The sequence below is a fragment of the Stenella coeruleoalba genome (genome assembly GCF_951394435.1).
Source record: "Stenella coeruleoalba genome assembly, chromosome: 14".
Taxonomy (NCBI): Eukaryota; Metazoa; Chordata; class Mammalia; order Artiodactyla; family Delphinidae; genus Stenella; species Stenella coeruleoalba.
In genome coordinates, this window is record NC_137160.1 from 13,118,767 (window position 1) to 13,144,481 (window position 25,715).

At 39.0% G+C, this 25,715-nt stretch overlaps 1 protein-coding gene across 1 annotated transcript in view; it reads right to left on the minus strand.

Moving 5' to 3' along the window:
• The window catches only part of PHLPP1 (PH domain and leucine rich repeat protein phosphatase 1), a 213,197-nt gene that overhangs the window by 85,458 nt on the left and 102,024 nt on the right, over positions 1-25,715 (minus strand). The window contains exons 2-3 of the mRNA XM_079943241.1: positions 20,500-20,696; positions 14,038-14,163 (exon numbers count right to left, since the gene is read on the minus strand). Of these exons, the coding sequence (XP_079799367.1) occupies positions 14,038-14,163; positions 20,500-20,696 (323 nt within the window). The remainder of the gene's footprint in view (positions 1-14,037; positions 14,164-20,499; positions 20,697-25,715) is intronic.

The following is a 25,715-nucleotide window of genomic DNA, read 5'->3' on the forward strand; positions in this document are numbered from 1 at the left end:
GAGGACACATTCCACTTCAGCTGAAGCATCATACTGAATACTCTCTTTGGACAGCTACAAGATAATGATTAAATGTCAAGTCGTATTTGATTTCTTTCCTCATTCTGGACTGCAAGCTGTTCCTGCTGGAAACAAGGGGGAGGAAAGCACAGTAACAAAGCTACAGCAAGCAAACGTGGTCTGTGGGAGTCGCAGCAGAATGGGGAACAGGGACAGCGAGAACAGAAATTAGACAAGCCGTGATGGCAGTGGGGCGGTGAGCAGCCAAGGCGACCACAAGAGCTACTACCACTAGCTGCACCTCTGCCCAGTCCCACGCCCTGAAACAAAGGGGAGATTTAAACGCTTTCCCCCAGATCAGCCTGGGCACGTCAGGACACCACCACAAAGAGGTTTTGCTGGACTCCCCAATGAAAAAACTACCAAAAGGGCTACCCAAAGAGGCTGTGACCCACCTATATAGCACCTGTTAAAACTAACATCCTCCTCAAGATAAGAAATTTAAAAAAAGAGAAAGCCACCTGTATACACCTCAGAGCAAGTAGCCTTTTATTATTCTAGCTTTTTTTTTTCCTAGTAGTAATAACAATGATAATAGCAGCTAACATTTAAGGGGCACTCTTCTTTAGATGTAATGTTAAGTTTAATCTTCACAATAACTCAGCATAGTAAGGACTTATCCCCATCTCAAAGATGAAGGTTAAAGGGTGTGCCCAAGGTCACACAGTGAAAGCAGCAGCAGAGTCTGAATGACAGCATATGCCATGGAGTCAGGGCCCCAACACAGTTCAAGTCCTACCCAAAGGGAGGCTCCTCTAACTGCCACAATCAAATCCTAACATAACCCTCAGCCCAGAGCAAAGACGATTTGATGTCATCCCTCACAGACCAATCAATGAACTGCACATGAATGCATTCAAGTTTTAGAAGATCAGTTAAGTAACCATGGCTTGGGAAATCAGTGCTAGTTTATATTAACAACAACAAAAAATTTTAAGGCTAATAATTTAGAGTTAGTAAATCAAATGGGATTTTTTTCCCCCATAAACGGCTATACTTTCGGAGATACATTAAAATGAATATGAATCCCAACCACTGGCTCACGTTGTCTTCTTTTCCAAATGACTTGTGAACACATATGAACCAAAAGCTCATTGGGCCCTCAAAATATTTCCCCCAAAGACCATTGCAGAGTAACCATAAAAATGATAATGTGAACAACAAACTTTCCAGATTACCTACTGGGCTTCTACACAGGTCTAACATCCTACTCAGCTTGACACTTTCCTGAGTCGTTTCTTTACCAACCGTTAGCACACTTGTATCAAGTATCTCTGCTCTGAGTCTAGCTGGGTTGCATTTCTAAACCAATGTATCTATCCTAGCCTTAACCTATCCCCTCCGTGCTTTCAAAATTATCATCTTCCCTAGCAACAGGACTGCACTCTGTATTACTCACATTATTCCTGATGTTCACTTAGTGCACAATCTTCTTTTATAAGCAATGGAAAGTTCAGAATAACATTCACGTGATTTTTTTGTCCCCACTATACTTTAGTGAAGTGGTATTTATCCTTATTATGTGCAAAGCATGCTCAAAATTGAACAAAATGATTCTGAAAGGCTTGGTCAAAGCAGCTGAAATAGCACAAATAATTCCGCTTGTGCAAAGTAAAATACTGCTGTAAACTGGCATTATGAGTCATTAATTGCTCTGGCCTAGCCTTTAGTGGTTTGGGAAACTATGCCCTGGCTACAGGGATAGTCTCTGGGGAGTTTACCAAGCTTCTGTAAAAAATTCTTAACCTCAACTGACTTAGTTTTAATTCTCATCCCCCAAAAATGCTTTGGGAAGACATGAAGTTGGAGAATATAAATTTAGAATAGAGTTTATTCATCTTTCTTAGCTAAGCACTCTAATGACTTATTTTCAATTTCATCCTCATCAATAAAGTTTTATAATAATATCAAACAAAAAATTTCCAATTTTAATAAACTTTAAGCTGTCACTGCTCCAAAACATGCAATCATTTCTTTAAAAAAATTCTACAAATATAGGAAATGCCTTAACCTGACTGCAGACATTTTCACAATGACATCTCATTTCTCGATCCTGTACTAATTAACATTTTATACAATCTGTTTAACAGCAGAAGTAGAAAACCTTCCTATAAAATTAATTACAATATATACATTAGTCATGTCCGAATAGGGGCATATCAAACTGCCAATTTGGGACTTAGTAAATTCTACGTGGAATTCTGGTATTTTATCATTTCTTTGCCTTAAATGAGTAAATGATATGAAAAAATTTTAAACCCAAGAAATAAAATACACAGATTTACACACCATTCCAAACCACCAGATGTAACCAAATCAATGAAGACAAACAAGAAGATGTGGAGAGTCTATCATTGACAGACAAAAATGAGAGATGGAACTCTCTGAGGGCAAATTACTCAGGGAAGGGAGGGGACTACGATTTTAAGATTAGGCTTACTAAAACTATAAGGTACCAGTTAAAACATCGTTAAGGGACCAAAGAATAAAAGAGTATGGAGAGGGCTTCTCTGGTGGCACAGTGGTTGAGAGTCCACCTGCCGATGCAGGCAGGGGACACGGGTTCGTGCCCCAGTCCGGGAAGATCCCACATGCCGCCAAGCGGCTGGGCCCGTGAGCCACGGCCGCTGAGCCTGCGCGTCAGGAGACTGTGCTCCACAACGGGAGAGGCCACAACAGGGAGAAGCCCGCGTACCGCAAAAAAAAAAAAAAAAAAAAGAGTATGGAGAAAGCTGCAGGCTGGAAAAGGAAAGAAGGAAGGCGGGGGTTGGGGTTGGGGGGCGGGGAAGAGAGACAGAAAAAGAGAGCAAGAAAGAAAAGAGAAGCGTTAGATAGATGACTGATTGACATATAAGCAAACAAATAAATAAAACACACGACTCACTGTAAAAGCACCAGACTATAACAATAAAGAAAAACAATATTGAGAAATTTAGACTAAGAGTTCCTCCTAGGTGTCCCGACTTCTCTTTGCAGGTGAGTGGAGGGGATGAGTGCACCTTTCAACATGGATCTACCATTTGCCTTTATGAAACAGACACTGGACTTGATATTGGAGAGATGCACATTTCGTCTTCAAAAAATGGGTCCCTTGAAGGCACAGACATCTAACAAGTATAATTCCAAAATGCACATGCAGTGGTGTGGTAGGGACACACAGAGCAGAGAACACAAACCCCAGAGCTCCCCAGGCCGTTCCAGCACTGACGGTCCCCTCACGCGCCAAGATGGGTGGGTATTCCCTGGCACCATTGCAGAGACTGGCACCCCACCATCAGGAGCAGGCAGAGCTGCAGGATGTGCCCCGTGAGCTCGTGGTACAGCCTAAACTAGAAACGCACACCTGGCACCTCACCCTCTCTGAGTGTGAGAGGCTCGGAGAAGATGGTACCCGCGGCCTCCAGAATCACTAACCGCGTCCCTCTAACAGTTATCTTCCTTCCACACACACAAAGCCCATTGTGTTTCTCAGTAAGAACAGAAAAATAGAGCTTGGCTTGGGTGGAGATCAAATCTGAACTCAGAGTTCCTTCCTCATTTCCTTATTAGCAAAATATGTGTAAACAAGCTCTTTAGAATATGACCACCTGAGAGTGTCTCTGAGCTCCATCACGGCAGCCCCCAAAGGGAGCATCTCCTCGGCAAAGGAGAAGGGAAAAGATTGCTAACCACAAAAAACTTACATTCTAATTTTCTATTAAAAGAAGTAACATAAATGCACACTTATATGATGCTCTCTTAGAAACAGGCTACTTGTTTTCCATTTAAAATACAAATGACACATACACCTCACTGGTTAAGTACCAGTCTAACATACAAGGTCTGGTATGTTTAACATAGAGAGTTCACTGATATTTTTTCAATTATTCCAGTATTCCTTACTTTATAAAATAAATCAGACCAGTGAGTAGAAGAATTTAACTGTTCAGAGCAGTTGCAGATAATCCAATACTCTGGGTTACAAATATTGGGGTCTTGCAAGGCAAGTAAATATATCACAGAAACTAAACTCATAAGATACTATGTATTTTTACATTAGTCTAAACACTCAGATTAAAATGATTTAACTTCAAAATATAAGACGACCAGATGTAGAGATCTGGTTAATCATATATGCTAAGTTCCTGATATAGCAATACTTGACCAGTTTTTGAAGTCAGACAACAGTAGTCCCCTCAACACTGAAACCAATTTAATTTGCTTTGGGTGACTCAGAAGGCATCTCAGATTTCCTAAATACGTCTTGGTCATCATTTAAGAAGATCAGTGATCAGTGGCTATGCTCAAGTGTCCTTAGCAGCACACCCCAGTCAATACACTGCCTGGTAAATCACCTTTTATTCTAATACTGAGCTGCCTGGATTCTACTGACAACTGTGTATTTGAAGTACTTCTCTTTGACATTTTCAGTAAATCTCAGTTATTATTATTATTATTTTTTTTTTTTTTTTGCGGTACGCGGGCCTCTCACTGTTGTGGCCTCTCCCGTTGTGGAGCACAGGCTCCGGACACGCAGGCTCAGCGGCCATGGCTCACGGGCCCAGCCGCTCCGCGGCATGTGGGATCTTCCCGGACTGGGGCACGAACCCGTGTCCCCTGCATCGGCAGGCGGACTCTCAACCACTGCGCCACCAGGGAAGCCCTCAGTTATTATTTGAATCTTGTTTTGTTTTGCCCCTTCGGGCCACTGTAAAACATTGGAAGTACAATTAAAGAAAAAGCAAGGAAGAGGAACTCCCTGCATAAAGCCGTGCTGGATACTTTACATCTCAGTTCCCTCATCTGCAAAATGGAGATGATAATATCTCCTCAAAGGTTATTTCCTTTTGTTGTAAAGCCCGACCTCACACAATGTTATGGGCACCGACCTCACAGGGATACTATAAAGCATCTAGAATAGCGCTTGGCACACAGAAAAAAGTTACCAAAATGTTAGTTATCACTATTTGTTGTCACTACTGCATCAATTCAGTTGGCTAAATGATTATATTATTAACAAAATATATCTATTAACAATTTGGGGGGAAAAGCAAAGAGTCTTTTTATTTTGATGTTGACCTCATGAATGAATAACTCACTTTGGACATAATGTCTAAAGCAAGGAAAACCATGGTCACATACTCTGTGCTCATCAGATAGTATATGCAGGTATGTCAAGAAACTGCAGAGCACCCAAAGGAAAAAGCAAGAGAAGGGATCTGGAAACCAAGTGATGACGAAATTGTGGGAATTACCAGACATGTTTCTCCTAAAAGTAGATTGCTAAGAGGTGGGGGAGGGCATGGAAATCATAGAAACTTCCAGTTAGAGGTTAGAGGTTATCAAATAGGAGAGTGAGTACGATTACCTTTTGTTAAACCAGAGAGCAAAACTAGGGTCAGTGAGTCAAAGGCATAGGGATAGAGACTTCAGCTCACTTCTAAGGAAGAGCTGTCTTGTCAGACACTATAGGTATCTGAAAGGCTGTAGACCTTTTCTAGGCGGGAGGTAAGTCTGGGAGTCCACAAGGTCCTTCTCAAATCTTAAATTCTAATTCTCTCAACTAAGAGCCACTTGATGATGACTAGACTTTAAGGTTAACGAACACTTTTAAAGAAAATGACAAGTAATTGTTAAGGCAATTGTTCCAGAAAACTAATATTACCTTTTGGGCGACTACTTTACAAGGGCCTTTCCCAATCTTAAAATAACATGCTATAACTTTAAAACACAGCTGTAGGGACTTCCCTGGTGGCACAGTGGTTAGCAGTCCACCTGCCAATGCAGGGAATATGGGTTCGAGCCCTGGTCTGGGAGGACCCCATATGCCGTGGAGCAACTGAGCCCGTACGCCACAACTACTGAGTCTGCACTCTACCGCCCCCGAGCCATGACTTCTGAGCCCATGCACCACAACTACTGAGGCCCGCGTGCCTAGAGCCCGTGCTCCGCAACAAGAGAAGCCCGCGCACCGCAATGAAGAGTAGTCCCAGATTGCCACAACTAAAGATAGCCCGTGCATAGCAACGAAGACCCAGTGCACCCAAAAGTAAATAAATAAATAAATTTATTAAAACAAAACAAACAAAAAAAACCACAGCTGTATGTTCCTCCCTTAAAATCTAAAATGTATTTTACTAAAGATAACAACATACAGATACAGGAGGAACTCATTTCTTCCATTTGCTGAAGTCCTGACGCTAGAAGTGGAGCCTAGAAGAATGCCTAGCACAGAGAAAAGGTGGAATAAATATTCTCTCATTCACCCTTCACTACCTTCTGCCCACCCCCAACAACAGAGCTGTTGACAGAACAGGGGAGGGAGGGTGGGAAGACACAAGAAGGGAAGATGGAGACACATGAGATGAGTTTAACATATAAAGTACACAAGTCAGAACTTCACAAAGCATGCTGCTTCTGTCAGGATACAGTAAGCAAACTAGGTATCTTTTTCATTTGTATAAAAGTGGACTGAAAAACTCTAAAGAAAATAAATTTAAATAATTTTAAATGGAAATGACTTAGAATGAAGGAGAAACCCCTTCTTTAGGAATATATTCACTAGGATTTCAAAACCAATAGTTACTATAGAAAAAAAAAAGAAGGGATTAGCAATGTGGAAATAAGATGAAGCATAATTATAATTGCAAAGAGAGCATTTTAATATTTTCACTAAATCACAGTATTATGTATTAGAAAAACAAAATTTAATGTAATCCAAAATACTTTATCTTCAGTTTAAATTCAAAGCAGAATTTCTAAATTCCCTAATTTCATAAACTATTTATATGTATAATAAGGAAAGATTCCACAATATGAATTTTTGTGTAATTATACTGGAAAGTTAATTACGATGTTTGGTAACATAGTCAAATTTTCCCAAAAAAATAAAATGGAATGAACAGGAAACCATCCAGATGGGCAGTCCTTTTTTTTTTTTTTTTAAGATTTTTTTTTTTTTTAATGGCTGTGTTGGGTCTTCGTTGCTGTGCATGGGCTTTCTCTAGTTGCGGCGAGTGGGACCTACTCTTCATTGCCGTGCACAGGCTTCTCATTGTGGTGGCTTCTCTTGTTGCGGAGCATGGGCTCTAGGCACACAGGCTTCAGTAGCTGCGGTGCATGGGCTCAGTAGTTGTGGCTCGCAAGCTCTCGAGCACAGGCTCAGTAGTTATGGCGCACAGGCTTAGCTGCTCCGTGGCATGTGGGATCTTCCCAGACCAGGGATCGAACCCATGTCCCCTGCACTGGCAGGCGGATTCTTAACCACTGCGCCACCAGGGAAGTCCTTGGCAGTCCTTGCTCAGACATCTGCGATATGACTACACATTTACATTTTACACCGTTGTACCTTTGTAGATATTTTCTCTCTCCTTGAAATGCTCTTTCCCCTTGTCTTTGTTGTGAACTCCTATTCATCCTTCAAACTCAGCTTGCTCATTACCTCCTTGAAGCTTCCTGTACCTAAATATTTCATACACTGAATTTCCAAACTTTTCTCATATCTTCACTACAGAATTGGTACAAGAGCAACTCTCTAGGGATTGGGGTGACATTTTATAAACTAAAATCCATGTCACTCAGACCCTCAATTCTACTTCAGATTCTGCCATAGACTTGCTAGATTGTCATGGTCAAACGGCCCTTGATTCTTTATCTAAAGAATGGGTATAAAATGTGAAGGGAGGGTTTCCAAAAATAAAGCCCCTTTAAGCCCTGGACTCCTTAGCAGAACAGGATTGAGATCACAGCTTCTTACCCTTATAACCCCAATGTAACCAGCAACAGCAAAATCCCTAAAAGACAAGTGACCAACCATGCTGACAAAAAGCAGAACACTCCCTAAATTACACTTCAAATTAAGAGACAAAATACGTGTAAATATGTGCAAAAGATGACTAAGTGATCTTAAAGGGTTTCTTGCAACTACATCAAATGACACAAATTTATATGCTGGAAACAATCCTATTCCACCAGACTGATTTGACTCTGTGATTAGTGAAGTATTCTTTGAGTAAAATCTGGACAATAAAACACTCTTTTTAAGCACATGAGAGCGAAAGTTCAACTGTGATTCACCATATATCTTATTCTTATTTAAAGGGTGATGTTTACTCATCATTTCACGTGAACTTTAATTCAGCATGAGATGTTGCCCTGACTTGCCTACACTATGCATGTTAAGGGTGAACCAAAATATCACAGCAACCACAACTTCAACGTGGTGACTTTTTTTCATTAAAAAAAAAAAAAAGATGGCTTAGAATTAAAATACTACGATTAATACTAAAAGAAAGATAGCCAGAGAGATAAGCACTGTGATAGCCACCATGGCTGGCAACTGCCAGCCTGTTAACCACTGATCAACAAGGAAAGAGATATGTGGACAAACTAAGTGGCCTTATGAGGCGTCAACTTATACCACTGGGTCATACAACATATTCATATAACACAACTGGCCACAAGCTAAGAATTGGGGAAGCTGAGTAATAGGTATGTGTGTATTATCTCTACTTCTAAATATTTGACATTTTCCATAATGAAAAGTTAAAAACACATTCATGCATACTTTAATTAATTAACTAATAAGAAATAAATGCCTTTCACATGGAAAAAAAACAACAAAAACAAACAAAAAACCCCACATTCATGCACAACACCAAATCAATGATCTAAATCCCCTTTTAAGCTTCCTTGAAATCAAGAAACAGATTTTAATGTGGGACAATACAGTGTCCCAGAAGTGACTAAGACTTTAAATTTAAAATATGTACGACTTAGGCTATAGATTCACATGAAGACTAACTTTGAAGAGAATCCACAGGATCAATCAACATGTCTAAAACCAATGTACTCCAAAAAGTGGGCCACAGAGAGGGACAGCCGGGGCAGCATTTCTGTAAAGTCACTCGTACTTTACAGAAGTACTGGAGCGCTTCTGCAATTCCTGTTCTTCCCTCAACTACCACCCTCCCCCTCGCATCACTGCCCCACCAACCACTTTGAAGACACGCTGGACAGGTACCCATGTTGAGCTAGCAGAGTCCTTTCTACACAGCATACAACAGGATGTTTGCTGAATTTTTAAAGAGTGCTGTGCATTAATATTTCAGGGATGACTTTAAAATCAACATTGTAATCCTCCCAAAGGAGCCATTTCTTCCACAGTAACTACCACTAACACCCGCCCCAAATTAAAAACTCTAAAGGGACAGCCTCGGGCGTTATTTTGGCAAGCAATACTAAGGGCTAAGATTAAGTTTAAAAAATAATAAGTACATAAGAGCCTATCTTGGTAGAACACGGCTAATTAATAACCTTTTATATATGTTCACAAAGTCAACTAAAAAAACTGGAACAAAGAATAACATTTTTCTTGCAGCTAAGATCCAGAAGCATAAACTGAAAATAAAGAATTTTTATTTTAAATTAATTATCTAATTCATTTTAATTCAAAAAGCATTGGAATTTGCTTCTTTTTGTCTTCCCACCCTGGGGTGAGGATGGTCATTAAGAATCAGAAACTCAGATATTTCTTCCTGTTGTTGGTTTGTCTTTCTTTCAGATAGTTATTAAAGTGAATCCTCATTTAAACATCAGGATATGGACAATCCATTCTGTGAATGTTTTGTTCCTCAATAAGAAGAAAAGAAAAAGAAACTGTTTCCATAGTAACCCTGAGTGTGACTAAACTGTATACCTTCCTAAGACCTACATATAAGGAAGAACAGAATGGAAAGGAGAAGCCAGAAGCAGAAGTGGCCTGTGATGGTCAGCCGGTGCCACTCCATGCTTCCCATACACACATTATCCCAAAGGGACCGAGTTCTAATCCTCTTTCCAGCAGCCCCAACCTACCCTCTCATGATGTGGGGTTAAAGGAAAAGACACTATCATAGGATTTTCCTCAACATACGAAGTTTAAAGAGTGTGGCCATATTTTATATGGGTTTCATACCCAAATAGGGAGTTCTCACACTTATTCCTCCTATAATACCTAACCTCTTTAATCAGACCCTTATAACTCATTTCCCCTTTAATTCACTAAGTAGAACAACTTCTAAAATTTTTTGAAATGTGTCTGGTTTTTAGGGTTGATGAAAAGGAAGACACTGTATCTAAAATCTGCATTTATTAAAATATTTGCCTTCTATCCCCTACCCCTGACTTTTCAGGAAGAAATCTTCTTTCTCCCCAATGTCTGCCATGCTTAATTACTTTACCCCAAAAGGCTGCTGTCCTGGTTAAGAGCAGCAGAATATTCCTTGTTCAGATAAACTAAGCATATGTGTGTCTTATGCTTAAAATAAACATAAAAACAGAAAATATTAAAAAATATATATATTGTCCAGCCAGTCAGTGATGATGGCAGGAGTGATGGTCATAAAATTATTTTTTTATTTATGTATTTATTTAGTCAGTCATACATACACACACACACTTACTACGTGCCAGTGTAAGTCCATGACATGCATATTTCATATAAGCACTAAGAGGTAAGTGCTATTATTATTTCCTTTATCAAACGAAAAGGCTTAAAATTTATAAACTTAGATACAGTCACACGGCCAGTAAATGTTAGAACCCAGGTCTCCTTAGTGGAGACTCAAAACTCTTTACTCCTACACCATTTGGCCTCCCCAAACATTCAGAGCCATTCTGAAGGGAGAGGAGGTTAAGGTTCTGATTCAAGTTCGTCCTAGTTAATATCAGTTAACTACCAGTTGAGTACTTGTTAATACTAGTAATCTAAGGTAATTAACTCAAAGTCCCCCCTCCCTCCTGGGAGTGTGAAATGTAAGCTGCAGTCTTGTGTATGTACATGTGTGTAGCTACATTACATTTCAGCACGTACCTATCAGATGGGTCCTAACAGCCACACAATAATGAGGGAAAAGGGAAACTCACACCAACATTCCTGTTCCTCATTCTGCCACCATCATGTGCTCCTGTGTCACAGTTCTCCCCCCGACCCCCTCCTACTGAGAGGTCTGATGTCTGAACCAGTTCAAGGTTTGGATAATCGGAGTGACAGCCTCATTACAGAGACACCACCCTATTAGACCATTGAAATGGCATATTAACCAACCAGCAACAGGGAAGAGTACTAACCAAGCTAACACTTGACATTTGCAATCACCTGCCACAAGCTAGAAATGAACATTTTTCACACCTTATTTAAGAGATATTTAATAATCTTCCTCTTGCTCTCCACCTCTCTGCTGTCTCCCTAGGAACAGAAGCTCTTTGAAGTGAAGAACTGTATTTTGCTAGTTTTCAAGGCGCAAATATGGAGTCTAATTCGTGCTATGGTTTCTGACTGAGGCTACAATCTACACAGCAGTTCAAAGAACCTAGAAGCCATTTTTTATGTTTCCCTTTTCCTCATGCTCTTTATGTAATTTATCAGTAAACCTGTCACTTGATCCCCAAAACACATCTGTTCACTTCTCTCCATTTCCACCTTCACCTCTTGCCTAAAATACACCACAAGAGCCTCTTGACGGTCAGGCCCCCCCGCTTCTATTCTTGCCCTCCACAATCCATTCTCTACACAACAGCCAATGTGATGTGAGATCATGGAACCTTCTGGAAGAAAACTCTTTAATGGCTTCCCATTATGCCAATGACAAAATCCAGGCTTTTCATCCTCTTCTATAACAGAAGACCCTTGTCTTCTCTGACCTTCACCATCCCTCCTTCCAGTCTTAGGGCTCTCTCACTCCCTTCTCCCACTACCTGCAAAGCTACCCCCACCAGATCTTCAAATAATCAGATATTTTGTTCACTGAAGTATCAGTTTAAATGTCCCCTCCTCAGAGTTATTCCTCTCCCATCCTTCTCTGTCATATCACTTTGTATTATAGCATGATGATTAACTGATATTTTCTTTCTTCTCTGTTTACTTATTTATGGTTTGTCTCTCCAGTATAAGCCCTACCCAGAGAGGGAAACTGGACTTGTCCTTTGCTGTATCCTAGTGCATAAAATACATACCTGACATACAGAAGGTGCTTAATAAATGCTTGCTGGCTTTAGAACAGTGATTTATCAATTGTGTGGATGTTTAATGTACAAGACTATTAAATTCAATACCTATTAATGTTTCTGTTATTATTGTTTCAATCAAAGCAATCTGTCATTGGTAAGCTTGATAATTTACATAAACTTCTATTTACATCCTTATCCATGTTTGTTTAAGAATTTATACCTCTGACTTGTTCGAAAAAGAATGTAAAGCAGCTATTACACTGCATTTGATATAAAAGGTCAAAACATCTCCATATAGGACATTCTATAAAATACCTGACCACTACATCCCCAAAACTGTCAAGGTCATGAAAAACACAGAAAGACTGAAAAACTGTCAGAGATCAGGGGAGACAAAGGAGAAATGACAACCAAGTGCACTCTGGTGCCCTGGATTAGATCTTGGAACAGAAAAATAACATTAATGGAAAAACTAGTGAAATCCAAATAATTTCAGAGTAACGTACTAATGTTGGTTTCTTAGTTTTGACAAATGTATCATGGTAATATTAGATGCCTGGGAAACCAAGTGAGGAGTATACAGAAACTCTCTATACTGTCCTTGCAACTTTTCTGTAAATAGAAGATTACTTCGAAAAAAAAGTTTATTTAAAAAATCAACACCTCCATATAGAAAGAAATTTAAACTGCAGTTTGACCATAGTTTGGCATTTTATTCTGAATAGAGTATGGGCCATTGACTTATTGCTTTGAACCCATACAACCACTTAATGTTAAAAGCACGATATTATATAATATTTGTCTCCTCACATTTGCAACAACCAGAGTAATTTTAAAACAACTAGACAGATATACTAGTTGCCTCTAATATCACATTAATTCTACATGCAAGTCTGAAGGAGAAGTGTCATCTTTCCCATTTTCTCTAGTAGGGGTGCTGTCCTGTACGTTTAGAACCTCCATTTGCCTACTAGGTTGGGAGAATACTCAAAGTCCTATCAACCTAAACTCTGTCCATTGCTTCTTCCTAAAAGGAGAAACTAATGTTCCCAAGTATATTGTATCATCAGAGAACACAGTTTTCTCCCCCTGATAATTCAAATGTGCCCAGTATGTCAAAAAGACTTTCTAGACATTATTCTCTAATTTTCTCTTAACTCTTCTACAAAGTTATTCCCTATTCATTCACTTGACAAATAATTACATCATGCAGCAGTCTGAATCACACTGAACTTGAATAACAAACTGGATTATAAATTCAAAAATATGAAAGCAAATTCCACTGTAATGCTTCTGCCCCCTAGGGAGGTTTCATCGTTTCATAAACACACCCAAAACCAAGGCACAAAGTACTGCAATCTAACCCACTGTACATAATTATACAAATGTGATATAGAAACATTCTCACACACAGCACCTGAAATACCAGCATTTCTTTATCTTATTTATCAGTTTATTGTGGGTTCCAGTACACACACACACACACACAGAGGTATTTTGTTTCATGGGTCATGGTAATCTTATTTAAACAGAGGACTATAAAATGGTAAAAATAATTAAGACGAAAAAAGAAATCAAACCATTCAAAAGGCAGAAATTGAAAAGGTGAAAGGGAGATGGTACAAGATTAGACTGCTTATAAGAAAAAATGGTCAGAGGAAAAGGGGAAATTTGTCATAACAATTCTCTGGGTATTTTGTGGTTTTGTAGCTGTCCTACCCTGGGCCAGTCCCTTAAATATTCTCAACCTCATGTTCCTTCTCTACAACGTTAAGATAATAATGACAGTCTACCCACTGAATTCTGTTTTAAGTATAAACAAAACGGGCAAATAAAACACAATTTTTAAAAAGCTACTTTTCACCAAAATGTGCTTTTAAAAAGACCGAAAATTGCTAACTACTGGCAGTATCTGAAAAAAAAAAAATGAGTGTATAACTATATTTTGTAAAGCAGAAGCAACTCTTTAGCCAGCCAGAAGCTGAACAAAGTTCCTGGTTAAATGCTTACCTTGGAGACTTGTCGAAGCCACCTTAAATACTCTGTGAATGTATCAAAACAAATGTAGTAAGTCTGGCTTTGGGGTCCAGAGGAGCTAAATGCTAAACAGTGCTGGTGTTTTTTCACTTCTTCTACCTATAAAAACAAAGAGTGACAAAAACAAGTCAGAAAGCAGGACATTTACCAAGCTCATTAACTGTCCCTTAGACCAGTGAGCCTGCACAGCTTTGCATCTATCTCTTTATGTGTGCCTCTTACTACTTAAAGCATGTTAAGTTCCTAAGTCTGACCAACCAATCTGAATTACAAGGAAACCAAAAAGGGGACTATTACCTTCAATAGATTTCCCCACAACAGTGAAATTCTCTTCTTCCTGTTTAAAATTGTAACAGACTCCCTTTTTTATCCTTCTATACCCTCACAATAGGGTGCTGAGGTTCTTACTTCCTCTTAAGGAGGACTTTTACTGAAGATTTTACTTAAGAATTTTTACTGCAGGTGAATTTTTACTTAGGGGACTTTTGTATTACTCTTAATTACAACTTTTTATTAAAAGAGGTCTTCAAGCATGTTAAATAAGTTTTTTTCTTTTAGCTTATTGTGAAATTGAGATTAACCTGAAATAAAACCCTACCATAAGAAATTTCAAGTCCCAATAATGCAGCGATATAGTCAAATCAAGTTTCCACTCCCAATAAATTCTTCATAAGGAGAAAAAGTCCAAACAATAAAGTAACATGATATTACACAAACTCTTATGTTTAACTTACAGAATGAATGTTTCCTATATTTCATTTACAAAAATGACCACAAACCAAGTCACAGCGAAAGTGTAAAAAACTTCAGAAAGATCACACAGACTACATTCTGGGACCAAAATAAAATCAAGTTAAAAATCAATAATAAATCAATTAAAAATCTACATTTAGAAAGTTAATACACTTCTAAACAACTCACAGGTAAAAAAAAGAATCTGTAATCAAAACACAGAAATTCTTAGCACTAAACCATTAAAAGTACTACGTACTGAAATTTATGGAATGTAACAAAAGCAGGTACACAGAGGGAAATTTATGATTTTAAATACTCATATTAGAAAAGAAGGCAGAAAATTAATTTAATTGGCATGTATCTCAAGAACTTAGGGAAAAAATATCAAAAACAAAAACGAAGTGAACTCAAAGCAGAATGAAGGTGATAATAAAAAGCAGAAGTTAACAAAATGAAAACTGGGACTTCCCTGGTGGTGCAGTGGTTAAGAATCTGCCTGCCAATGCAGGGCACACAGGTTCGAGCCCTGGTCTGGGAAGATCCCACATGCCACGGAGCAACTAAGCCGTGCACCACGACTACTGAGCCTGCACTCTAGAGCTGGCTAGCCACAACTACTGAGCCCACGTGCCACAACTGCTGAGCCTGCGTGCCACAACTGCTGAAGCCCGCGCACCCTAGAGCCTGTGCTCCGCAACAAGAGAAGCCACCGCAATGAGAAGCCCGCGCACCGCAATGAAGAGTAGCCCCCACTCGCCACAGCCAGAGAAAGCCCGTGCGCAGCAACAAAGACCCAACGCAGCCAAAAAATTAAAAAAGAAATTTAAAAGAAAGCAAGAAATGAAAACCAAATATACAATAGAGAACATTAACAAAGCAAAATAGCAATTCTTTGAAAAGGCTAACAAAATTGAATATCAATTGATATTGATCAATGATATCAATTGAAGACATAAATATTAATAATGAAAAGGGAGACAAAACAGATTAAGCAGGGATTAAAAAGAGATTATTATAAATAATTCTGTGGCAAATTTTTAGAAAAATTTATTTTACCAACACTAAATCAAGGGAAAAAAAACAGGCCTAAATAGTCTTATTACCATTTAAGAAAATGAATACTTTCTTAATTACCAAGAAAATATCAGGCTCATATGGTTTTGTAGGTGAGTTTTATCAAAATTCCAAGAAATAGATCATTGCAAACTTGGGCAAACTCATCCACCAAACGAGAAAAGAAGAAAAAGACCCCAGCCTATTCTATGAGGCCAGTATAACGAAAAACAGATCAGAACAGTAAGAGAAAGGAAAATTACAGGCCAACCTTAGTCATGAACACTTATCTTGAACAAAATGTTGCATCAGAATCCAGCAATACAGAAAAAAATATACCAAGAACAAAAGTTGGATTTATCTCAGGAAAGATGGTTTAACATTATTGGAACTATAAAGTCATTAATCACATTAACAGATTAAAGAAGAAAACCGTATGATCACCACTACAGTTGCAGAAAAAGCATTTGATGACATTCTCCACCCATTCATCATTCATGATAAAAACTCTAAGCAAACTAAGAACACAAAGAACTCACTTAAGCCAACAAAGGATATTTATGTAAGGTAAACTTCAATGTTAATGATGAGATATCACTCTCTTACCTTACTTTTTCTGTTCAATACTGTACTAGAGTCCTGACCATTGCAATAAGACAAAGAAATGTATTGAGGAAGAAAGAAAATTGCCATTATTTGAATATGAGATGATTAGCTACACAGCAAACTCCAAAGAATCTAGAGACATTAGAATAAATAAGAAAATTTAGCAAGGTGGCTGGATATAAGATTAACACTTAAAAAATCAACCACATTTCTATACACCAAAGAGAAAATATAACTTTATAAAAATGCTATTTAAACTAATCCATATTGACAGAAATCAGGCAGTGTTTTTTGGGAATGGGTAGGAGTGAGCAGAAAAGTAGGGACAGAACAGTACAAAGGAGCACAAGGGGACGATCTGTCAAATTGTACTCATGGAAGTATAATACAGTTATCAAATTGTTATCAAAATGTACAGTATGTTGTATATCAATTATACCTCAATAAAGTTTGGCAAAGATGTAGAGAAATGTGCACTGATATGAGCATGATATGATGCAACAACCTTGGAAAACAATTGGATATCATCTTGTAAAAGTAAATGTGCATATATGTCCTATAGCCCAGTGACTGCACTCTTAAGAGCAATATTTCTCAAGGAGGTCATTATAGGAACTTTGGATTGAATAGTTCCTTGTGTACATTATGCAGGACTGTCTAATATTTTTGCATGACATTTTACTCTCTGAGCCCCTGCCCTGTAGATGCCAATAGTGTCCCCTTGCAGCAAAAGATACTAGTATTAACCAAACACACTATCTACTTTTCCCAGAACCTTTGCAATTAAGATGGAGTCATGTGACTAGTTCTGGCCAATGAGCCATGAGCAGAAGTGACATGTGTCACTTCTACAACCAGATATACAAGAGCCAGCTAATGACCCTCCAGTTACCTCTTCTTCTGCCTAAGCAGCAAAGGAAGCCACGTGTTACAAATATTATAAGAGAGAAGGACCCCCATCAGGCTGGGTTCGTACATAATTACTTGAAAAAAGAAATCTCCACCCACCCGCACTGGACAAATAGTGTGAGTGAGAAATAACTGTTACGATAAGTCACTGAGATCTGGGGGTTTTGTTACCACAGCATAACTTAGCTTACATCAACTGACTACCCAATCATTTGACAATCAAAACACTTGCACATATTACCAAATGTCCCCTTCAGGCACAGCGACAAGAGTTAAGAAATGCTGCTCTAGAAAAACTACTTGTAAACCAGGAGGCATATCAAAATAAGACTATCTCAAGAGAACTATTTATAACAGAAAACTAGAAGCAACCCAAATGTCAATCAACAAGAAAATTACTTCAGATATTTTAGAAATTTGGAACATTTACAGAGTGGAACATTATACAGAAATGAAAACCATATATAGCAAGTAATATGGAATCTTATTATGAAACATAATATTGAGTGAAAAAATTCAATCACAGAAAACCACAAACAGGATGATACCATTTTTATCAAGATCAAAACAAGCAAAACATAGTTATATGATAAAAGTTATTTCAAAACAGTAAGCAAATGATGAATACATATTCTAGGACAGTGGATTCCTCTGGGGTAGGAGGAGGCAATGGGACAGATGCAAAGAGAACTCAGGTAGAGACACTGGTATTGATGCTGCTGTACTTCCTAAATTGAGTAGTAAGTTAACAGTTACTCAGCTTATTATGCCTCATAGCTTAACAAATATTACATAAAGTATTAATGTAAATAAGTTATCTAAAAATTTATGTTCAATTTTAAAGAAGAAATTAAATATAATAATTGTACATGAATAAAAACTTATTAAACAAATGTCTTTCAACAATTTAATAGAGCTTTAACTTCATATTTGAATTCTATATTTGAAAACATAATGATGATGCTCAAGTAGTGTGTCAAAATTGATTATCACAGCAATTACAGCACCTATCTCACACCTCATTTCTAGCTCTTTTATATAAATTAGAAAACAAAAACAAAAAAACCTCTTCCATTTACTCTCCGATTTTCCTTTAACAACAGACCAGAATGAGAAAAGGAAAGACAAACATTAATGAAAACTCACATTGCAAAGAGTGAAATATTTTTTCCTAACGTGGTTAATATAATTTTTCAACATACTCAATTATTTTTAAAGGTGTAACACAAAACAGGTTTTACAAGCTTTGTCTGTGAGAAAAAGAAGCTGTTAACTTTCTATTCACTCAATGGTAGAAGTACATCCAGTAATAGGCCTGGGAAACAGAACAAGCCTCTAGCTCTGAATAAAAATGCTAATTATAACTGGATCTTCTCTCACCTTACCTGAACATTCCACTGCTTCCCTGTCTCTGCTTCTCTGAGCACAATAATCTTTCTGACCATCTCCTTTATATGTCAAGAGATTTTTCACCCTTCAAGTTCTATCATAATTGCTACCTCCTTCATCACAAAATCCCCTGATTCCCCCCCACAAAATGTAATCTCTTCCGCTTATCTTCCACCCTACTTTTTTGCACCTCTCGTAGAGCAGATATTGTTGTGTCCATCCTTCATTTCCAGATAGTAATTATAAGCTATTCGAAGGCAGAGATGGTGACTTACCCATCTTGGTATTTCTGGGATGCCAAGCAAAGTGGCTTCCTCACAGAGGATATTTAATAATAGTTATATTAAATTTGCCTATGCAAATGCCTAACACCAGAGAAGAAAGAAACAGATTGTTGACCTATCAGGGCATCAAACATTAAATATGCATTTTTAATGATGAGTTATGGAAGTAATAATGATGACTAAGTTTTCAGATCCATCCAAAGGACAAGATCTTCAGTAATAAACTATCACTAATGCTTCAATGCTCAGACATAAGTTAAGAAGCCATGGTTTCAAAATGGGTGAATGAAATAGACCTAAACACACCTCACAGACTAGCCAAATCTATCTTTTTAAATGATCAAGTATCGATCAAGAAAAAAATTTTTAATATGCCCCTGATTTCCAAAAACCCATTTCTTCATCCAAATTTACCTTTACCTTTATTAACAGATTATCATATCATTTAAAAATCAGGAAATACTGACATATAATTATGGTAATGATACCCCTACCAGTGCTTGGAGTTTATAAATAAATCTGGCAAAGAAAAGAATGTAATACCTTCCTAAGCAATCTTGTTCTTTCTGTTGATATTTTATAAATGATAGGAATAAAATAGTTAACATGCCCAAAGAAAAGCAGCCAGTATGTTGGAAATATCTATCAGCTGTATCACAGGTTTTCTCTGAAATGAGTAGCATTTCAGGTTCAAAATTCATGACTAGCTATAGTGATAAACTAAAAGTACTAACCCCACTGGTCACTAATCACAAATAAACAGAGAGGTAAGGCAAAGCGGGATCACAGATTCCTGCTAGAGAGTCTCACCTTTGATAAGCACGCCTGAATGATCCTAAGGTCATGGACTTGGGGATCACTGTACTATACTATAAAATACATACTCACAATATCAAAAGACATCTTCTCATAAATAATAATTTATCACCTACAGTCTGAAATATAACAGTGAAATTCTAGTTGCTCTATTTTCAGTCACATAGTTAAGGTGCATGTACTAAGAAGTGAACATAACCAGGGCTTCACGTGAGCCAATGGCATTGTTATTTTCCAAAACTCCACCAACCAAAAATGTCCACTGGTGGAGGCACAACAGGAATGATGAGTCAAAAACCATCTACCCCTGGGACTTCCCTGGTGGTCCAGTGGGTAAGACTCCACACTCCCAATGCAGGGGGCCTGGGTTCAATCCCTGGTCAGGGAACTAGATACCGCATGCATGCCACAACTAACAGCCCCCATGCCGCAACTAAAAGATCCCAAGTGCCGCAATGAAGATCCTGCATGCTGCAATTAAGACTCAGCACAGCCAAAATAAATAAATACATAAATAGATTTTTTTTAATTGAAATTCTTTAAAAAAAAAAAAAACATCTACCCCTTATTACAGCAATGACTCAAAGTAAGCTTCTTAATGACACTGGGAAATCTGTTAGTATTTGGTTTGTTTTAAACTTACCTTCCCACCAATTAGTGGCAGAACATGCATCTTTCCGGTCAAGCTGTCTTTCACAGATGATACTATTAGGCAGGTCCCACACAGGATAACTTGGCGTCTGGTCCATCGGTTCACTGGCAACTGCATTTTGCCTTTACGGACATTATACATTCCTGAGAGCTGAATCCGTTCAGAGCTACCAGTGCTGTGAGGTTTTCCTGCAACAAACACAAGCAAACATTTTAGTCTTAAAGAAATGGGCTTTTTTGCTACTCATCAGCATATCAGATAAATTACTTGGACAACAGAGAATAATTATAGGGAAACAATCTAATTTATAATTGAGAGAATCTGAAACCTGCAGTAATGCAATTATGATAAGAACTACCAAATCTGCTCCACATGTACCTTTTAATATAGGTGAAGAAGAGTTTTTTCCTTAAAAAGCTTATAACCTAAGTTTCTTCTGCTATATCCTGCATAATTTAATCTTACATTTAAAACAGAAATGGCTTCAAGATTTTCATGAATGCGAGAGTTAATTTAAGTACACTAAGAAGAAAATATTATAGACTGATATAGAAAGATAACATTCAAGATCTAGCATCTAATGAAACTAATCAGTTTTAATGGAATTAGCCACTCATATTCTTCCTCCTACAGATATTTAATGTACATTTACTAATAAGGGGACAATTAAAAATAAAAGACTTGGGCTTCCCTGGTGGCAAGGTGGTTAAGAATCCACCTGCCAATGCAGGGGACACAGGTTCGAGCCCTGGTCCGGGAAGATCCCACATGCCTCGGAGCAACTAAGCCCATGCGCCACAACTACTGAGCCTGCACTCTAGAGCCCACGAGCCACAACTACTGAAGCCCGCACGCCTGGAGCCCGTGCTCCGCAACAAGAGAAGCCACCGCAATGAGAAGCCCACGCACCGCAATGAAGAGTAGACCCCGCTCACCACAACTAGAGAAAGCCGATGCAGAGCAACGAAGACCCAACACAGCCAAAAATAAATAAATAAATAAAATAAATTTATTAAAAAAAAAAAAGAAATGGGCTTCCCTGGTGGCACAGTGGTTGAGCGTCCGCCTGTCGATGCAGGGGGCACAGGTTCGTGCCCCGGTCCGGGATGGTCCCACGTGCCACGGAGCGGCTGGGCCCGTAAGCCATGGCCGCTGAGCCTGCGCATCCAGAGCCTGTGCTCCGCAACGCGAGAGGCCACAACAGTGAGAGGCCCGCGTACCGCAAAAAAAAAAAACTAACATAAATGCCAAGTAGTTTTGGTAGATGTCTAATAGCTACTGGAGAAGGAAGAACAGCAGCACCAAAAATAGATCTCAAGAAGGTCCAAAAACTGTTTGAAGCCTCCCAATACACACCTTTGGGCAGAGATGTTTGCAAACAACAAAACCAGCAGGTTTGAATTTCACTTCCTCTTTCTCCCAGTATATCAAAATGTTTTATGAAATAAATACTGTAGACTGCATAAATTTGCTGGGGCTAGGCTAGAATGAAGTCTAAAAGTGGTCCACCTTTTTGAACCTGGGCCCAGCAAACAACTACACAGCTAGCATCCTCAGTGGAGAGCTCCACTGAGATGTTTGTCTACCAAATGCTAACACCCCCACAAAGGGATAGGAAGCCCAGGAGACTTCCATATAGATAGGGCTTGTCAAAGTCTGCCAGTGATGGATCAGACCACAGTCATTCACTTGTTGCATTCTGCACAAGTTCATTTACACCCACAGAGAGAGATGCCCAGGCTCCCAGTCTAAGAGCTCCTCTCTACATTATAGTCTCTCTTCCTGTAGAGAAGAAGTGGGACAGAAGGAGATTCAGAAAACTGAAAGGTACGTGCAAGGCTAAAAATAATGGACAACACATTTACAAAATCCAATTTCCATGACTGTAATACACTAACATTCTTTAACAAGGGATCTGATATAAATACTTACACACAAACACACACTAATGAATGCAAAGAAGCAGGCATTTTATTCAGTCACATCAGAGAGTGGCTTCAAGGGCACTTGTTAACCCGTCACAGTTATAGAGATCTGTGATTTAATTAGAGACTGAAGAAAAAGACAACAGAGGTACATAAGCAACAGACCTTCAATTCTCCAACTCCACAAAAATCCTAGAGAAAGCCCCAGAGCAAATCGCCAGATGGAGGACTAAGGCTAGAAGGGATACATACGAGAAAAGTATGGAGACACCAACAGACACTGGCTTTTTGGTCCCTCTTTAGAAAAATTGCCAAGGGGCCTGAACAGTCCTGGAACCTAATGGTAAGATTAGTCTGTCCCTGCCCTAAACACCCCAGTCTGAACCAATGCCCACCAAATTAAAGTTGGATCCACTGTTGTAACTTTTCCTTTAGAAATAATCCTACAGGTTTAAGGCATTTCTTATACGATCTGGGGCGAAAGATGGACAGCAAAAGCAAGTATTTCAAGCTGAGAGAGAAACCTGAACACAACAGAGAATGATTTAAAACATGCTTCCCCACTCTTACTCACTTGGCACATGGCAATTTGATAAGATTTGACATATGTAAACCTATAAATGAGCTGGAAAACGAGCACACTGATCATCGCTAACAGTTTCTCGTGCCCACTGTGATCCCTCCCTCTCCCTCCCACCCCACCCCCCACCCCCACCTAGGGCCTCCCACGCTCAGGCAACTGCTGATCTGTTTTGTCACTTTTTGTCCGTGTTGTTGAGTGTGCCAAGAGTTCATTCCTTTTTATTGCTGAGTAGTATTCCACTGCATGAATATATCACATTTTGTTTAACCATTCATCTGCTGATAGACATTTGGACTGTTTCCACATTGTTTGCTTATCTTGACTGAAAACATTGGTATAAACATTCTTGTGTGGATATATCCTTTTATTTATCTTGGGTAAACACGTGGGACTGGAATGGCTGGGTTGTACTATTTGACATGTCCATCTCTAATGCAGGAGAGTTCCAGTTGCTCTACCTCCTTGTCAACACTTTTAGCTGTTCTAGTACACATGTAATGGTACCTCATTATAGATTAAATTTGCATTCTCCTAATGATGCTGATCATCTTCTCAAGAGCTTATTTGCAATTCACATACCTTCTTTGCTGAGGTGACTAATTCAAATCTTGTATCTAATTTTAACTGGATTGAGTTCCTCACATATTCTGAATACAAGTCCTTTGTCAAATGTGTAACTTGCAAATATTTTCTCCCAGTCTGGCTTGCTTTTTCATTTTCTTGACAGTACTTTGGGAAAGCAAAAGTTTTGATTTTAATGAAGTCCAAATATCTGATTTAGCTTTCACAATTAGTGTTTTTTGTGTTGTATTTAAGAACTCTCTGACAAACTCAAGGTCACTATAATTTTCTCCTATGTTTTCTGCTGTAAGTTTCATAGGTTTAATTCTTACATTTAGGCCGATAATTAATTTCAAGTTAATTTTTGTACACAGCAAGAAATAAGTAGAGGTTCAGGAGGTTTTTATTTTTGTTTTTTGACAAGTGGCTATCTAAATTATTCCATAACTTTCTGTTAAAAAGATTATCCATTGGGAGTTCCCTGGTAGCACAGTGGTTAAGAATCCGCCTGCCAATGCAGGGGACATGGGTTCGAGCCCTGGTCCAGGAAGATCCCACATGCCGCAAAGCAACTAAGCCCGTGAGCCACAACTACTGAGCCTGCATTCTGGAGCCCGTGAGCCACAACTACAGAGCCCATGTACTGCAACTACTGAAGCCCGCGTGGCCTAGAGCCCGTGCTCTGCAACAAGAGAAGCCACTGCACTGAGTAGCCCACACACCCCAACGAAGAGTAGCCCCTGCTCGCCGCAACTAGAGAAAGCCCGTGGGCAGCAATGAAGATCCAACACAGCCAAAAATAAAAAATATAAATAAATAAATAATTTTATTTAAAAAAAAAAAGATTATCCATTCCCGCTGAAGTGCTTTGGCACCTGTATCAAAATTCTATTGACCATAGTTGGGTGGGTCAATTTCTTGGTTCTTCCCATCCCACTCATCTATTTGTCTATCTTCGACCAATATCACAGTATCCTGATTACTGAATCTCTATAATTAGTCTTGAAATCAGGTAAAATGAGTCCTCTCCTGTGAAGAATGACAGCTTTACTTCTTCCACTGCAATCAGGCTGTCTTTTATTTCTTTTTCTTGCCTTGCTGCACAAGCTAGAACCTTCCATATAATAATGAACAGAACTAGTGAAAGCAGACATCCTTTCCGTTTTCCTAATCTTAGGGGAGTAGCATTCAGTTTTTCGAAATCTTTTTTTTTTTTTTTTTTTGCAGTACAAGGGCCTCTCACTGTTTTGGCCTCTCCCGCTGTGGAGCACAGGCTCCAGACGTGCAGGCCCAGCGGCCACGGCCCACGGGCCCAGCCGCTCCACGGCACATGGGATCCCCCCAGACTGGGACACGAACCCGCGTCTGCTGCATCAGCAGGCAGACTCTCAACCACTGCACCACCAGGGAAGCCCTAGCATTCAGTTTTTCACCATTAAGAACAACAAATTGGCACAGGGAACTATATTCAATAGTTCCAACCGATAATGGAAAAGAATCTGATAAAGAATATATATATATATAAACATTCTGGGGGTCTTCCCTGGTGGTGCAGTGGTTAAGAATCTGCCTGCCAATGCAGGAAACACTGGTTCAATCCCTGGTCCTGGAAGATCCCACATGCCACGGAGCAACTAAGCCTGTGCGCCACAACTACTGAGCCTGCACTCTAGAGCCCGTGAGCCACAACTGCTGAGCCTGCATGTTGCAACTACTGAAGCCCGCACACCTAGAGCCTGTGCTCTGCAACAAGGGAAGCCACCACAATGAGAAGCCCGCACACTGCAACAAAGAGTAGCCCCCGCTCACCGCAACCAGAGAAAGCCCACGTGCAGCAACAAAGACCCAACACAGCCAAAAATAAATAAATAAAAATTTTTAAATGGTTAAAAACATTCTGGATTTGGTGTCAGGGGCGAGGGTATTGCTGGCTTCATAGACTGAGCTGAAGAATTCTTTCCTCTACTTTTCTGGAATAATTTGGATGAAATTGGTATCATTTCATCCTTAAACATCTGGTCGAATTCCCCAGTGAAGACTTCTGGATCTGGAGTCTTGCTTTTTCTGGTTTTTGTTTGTTTGTTTGTTTTTTGTTGTGTGTGGGGGGGGAGAGTGTTTAACTATAAGTTCAATTTCTT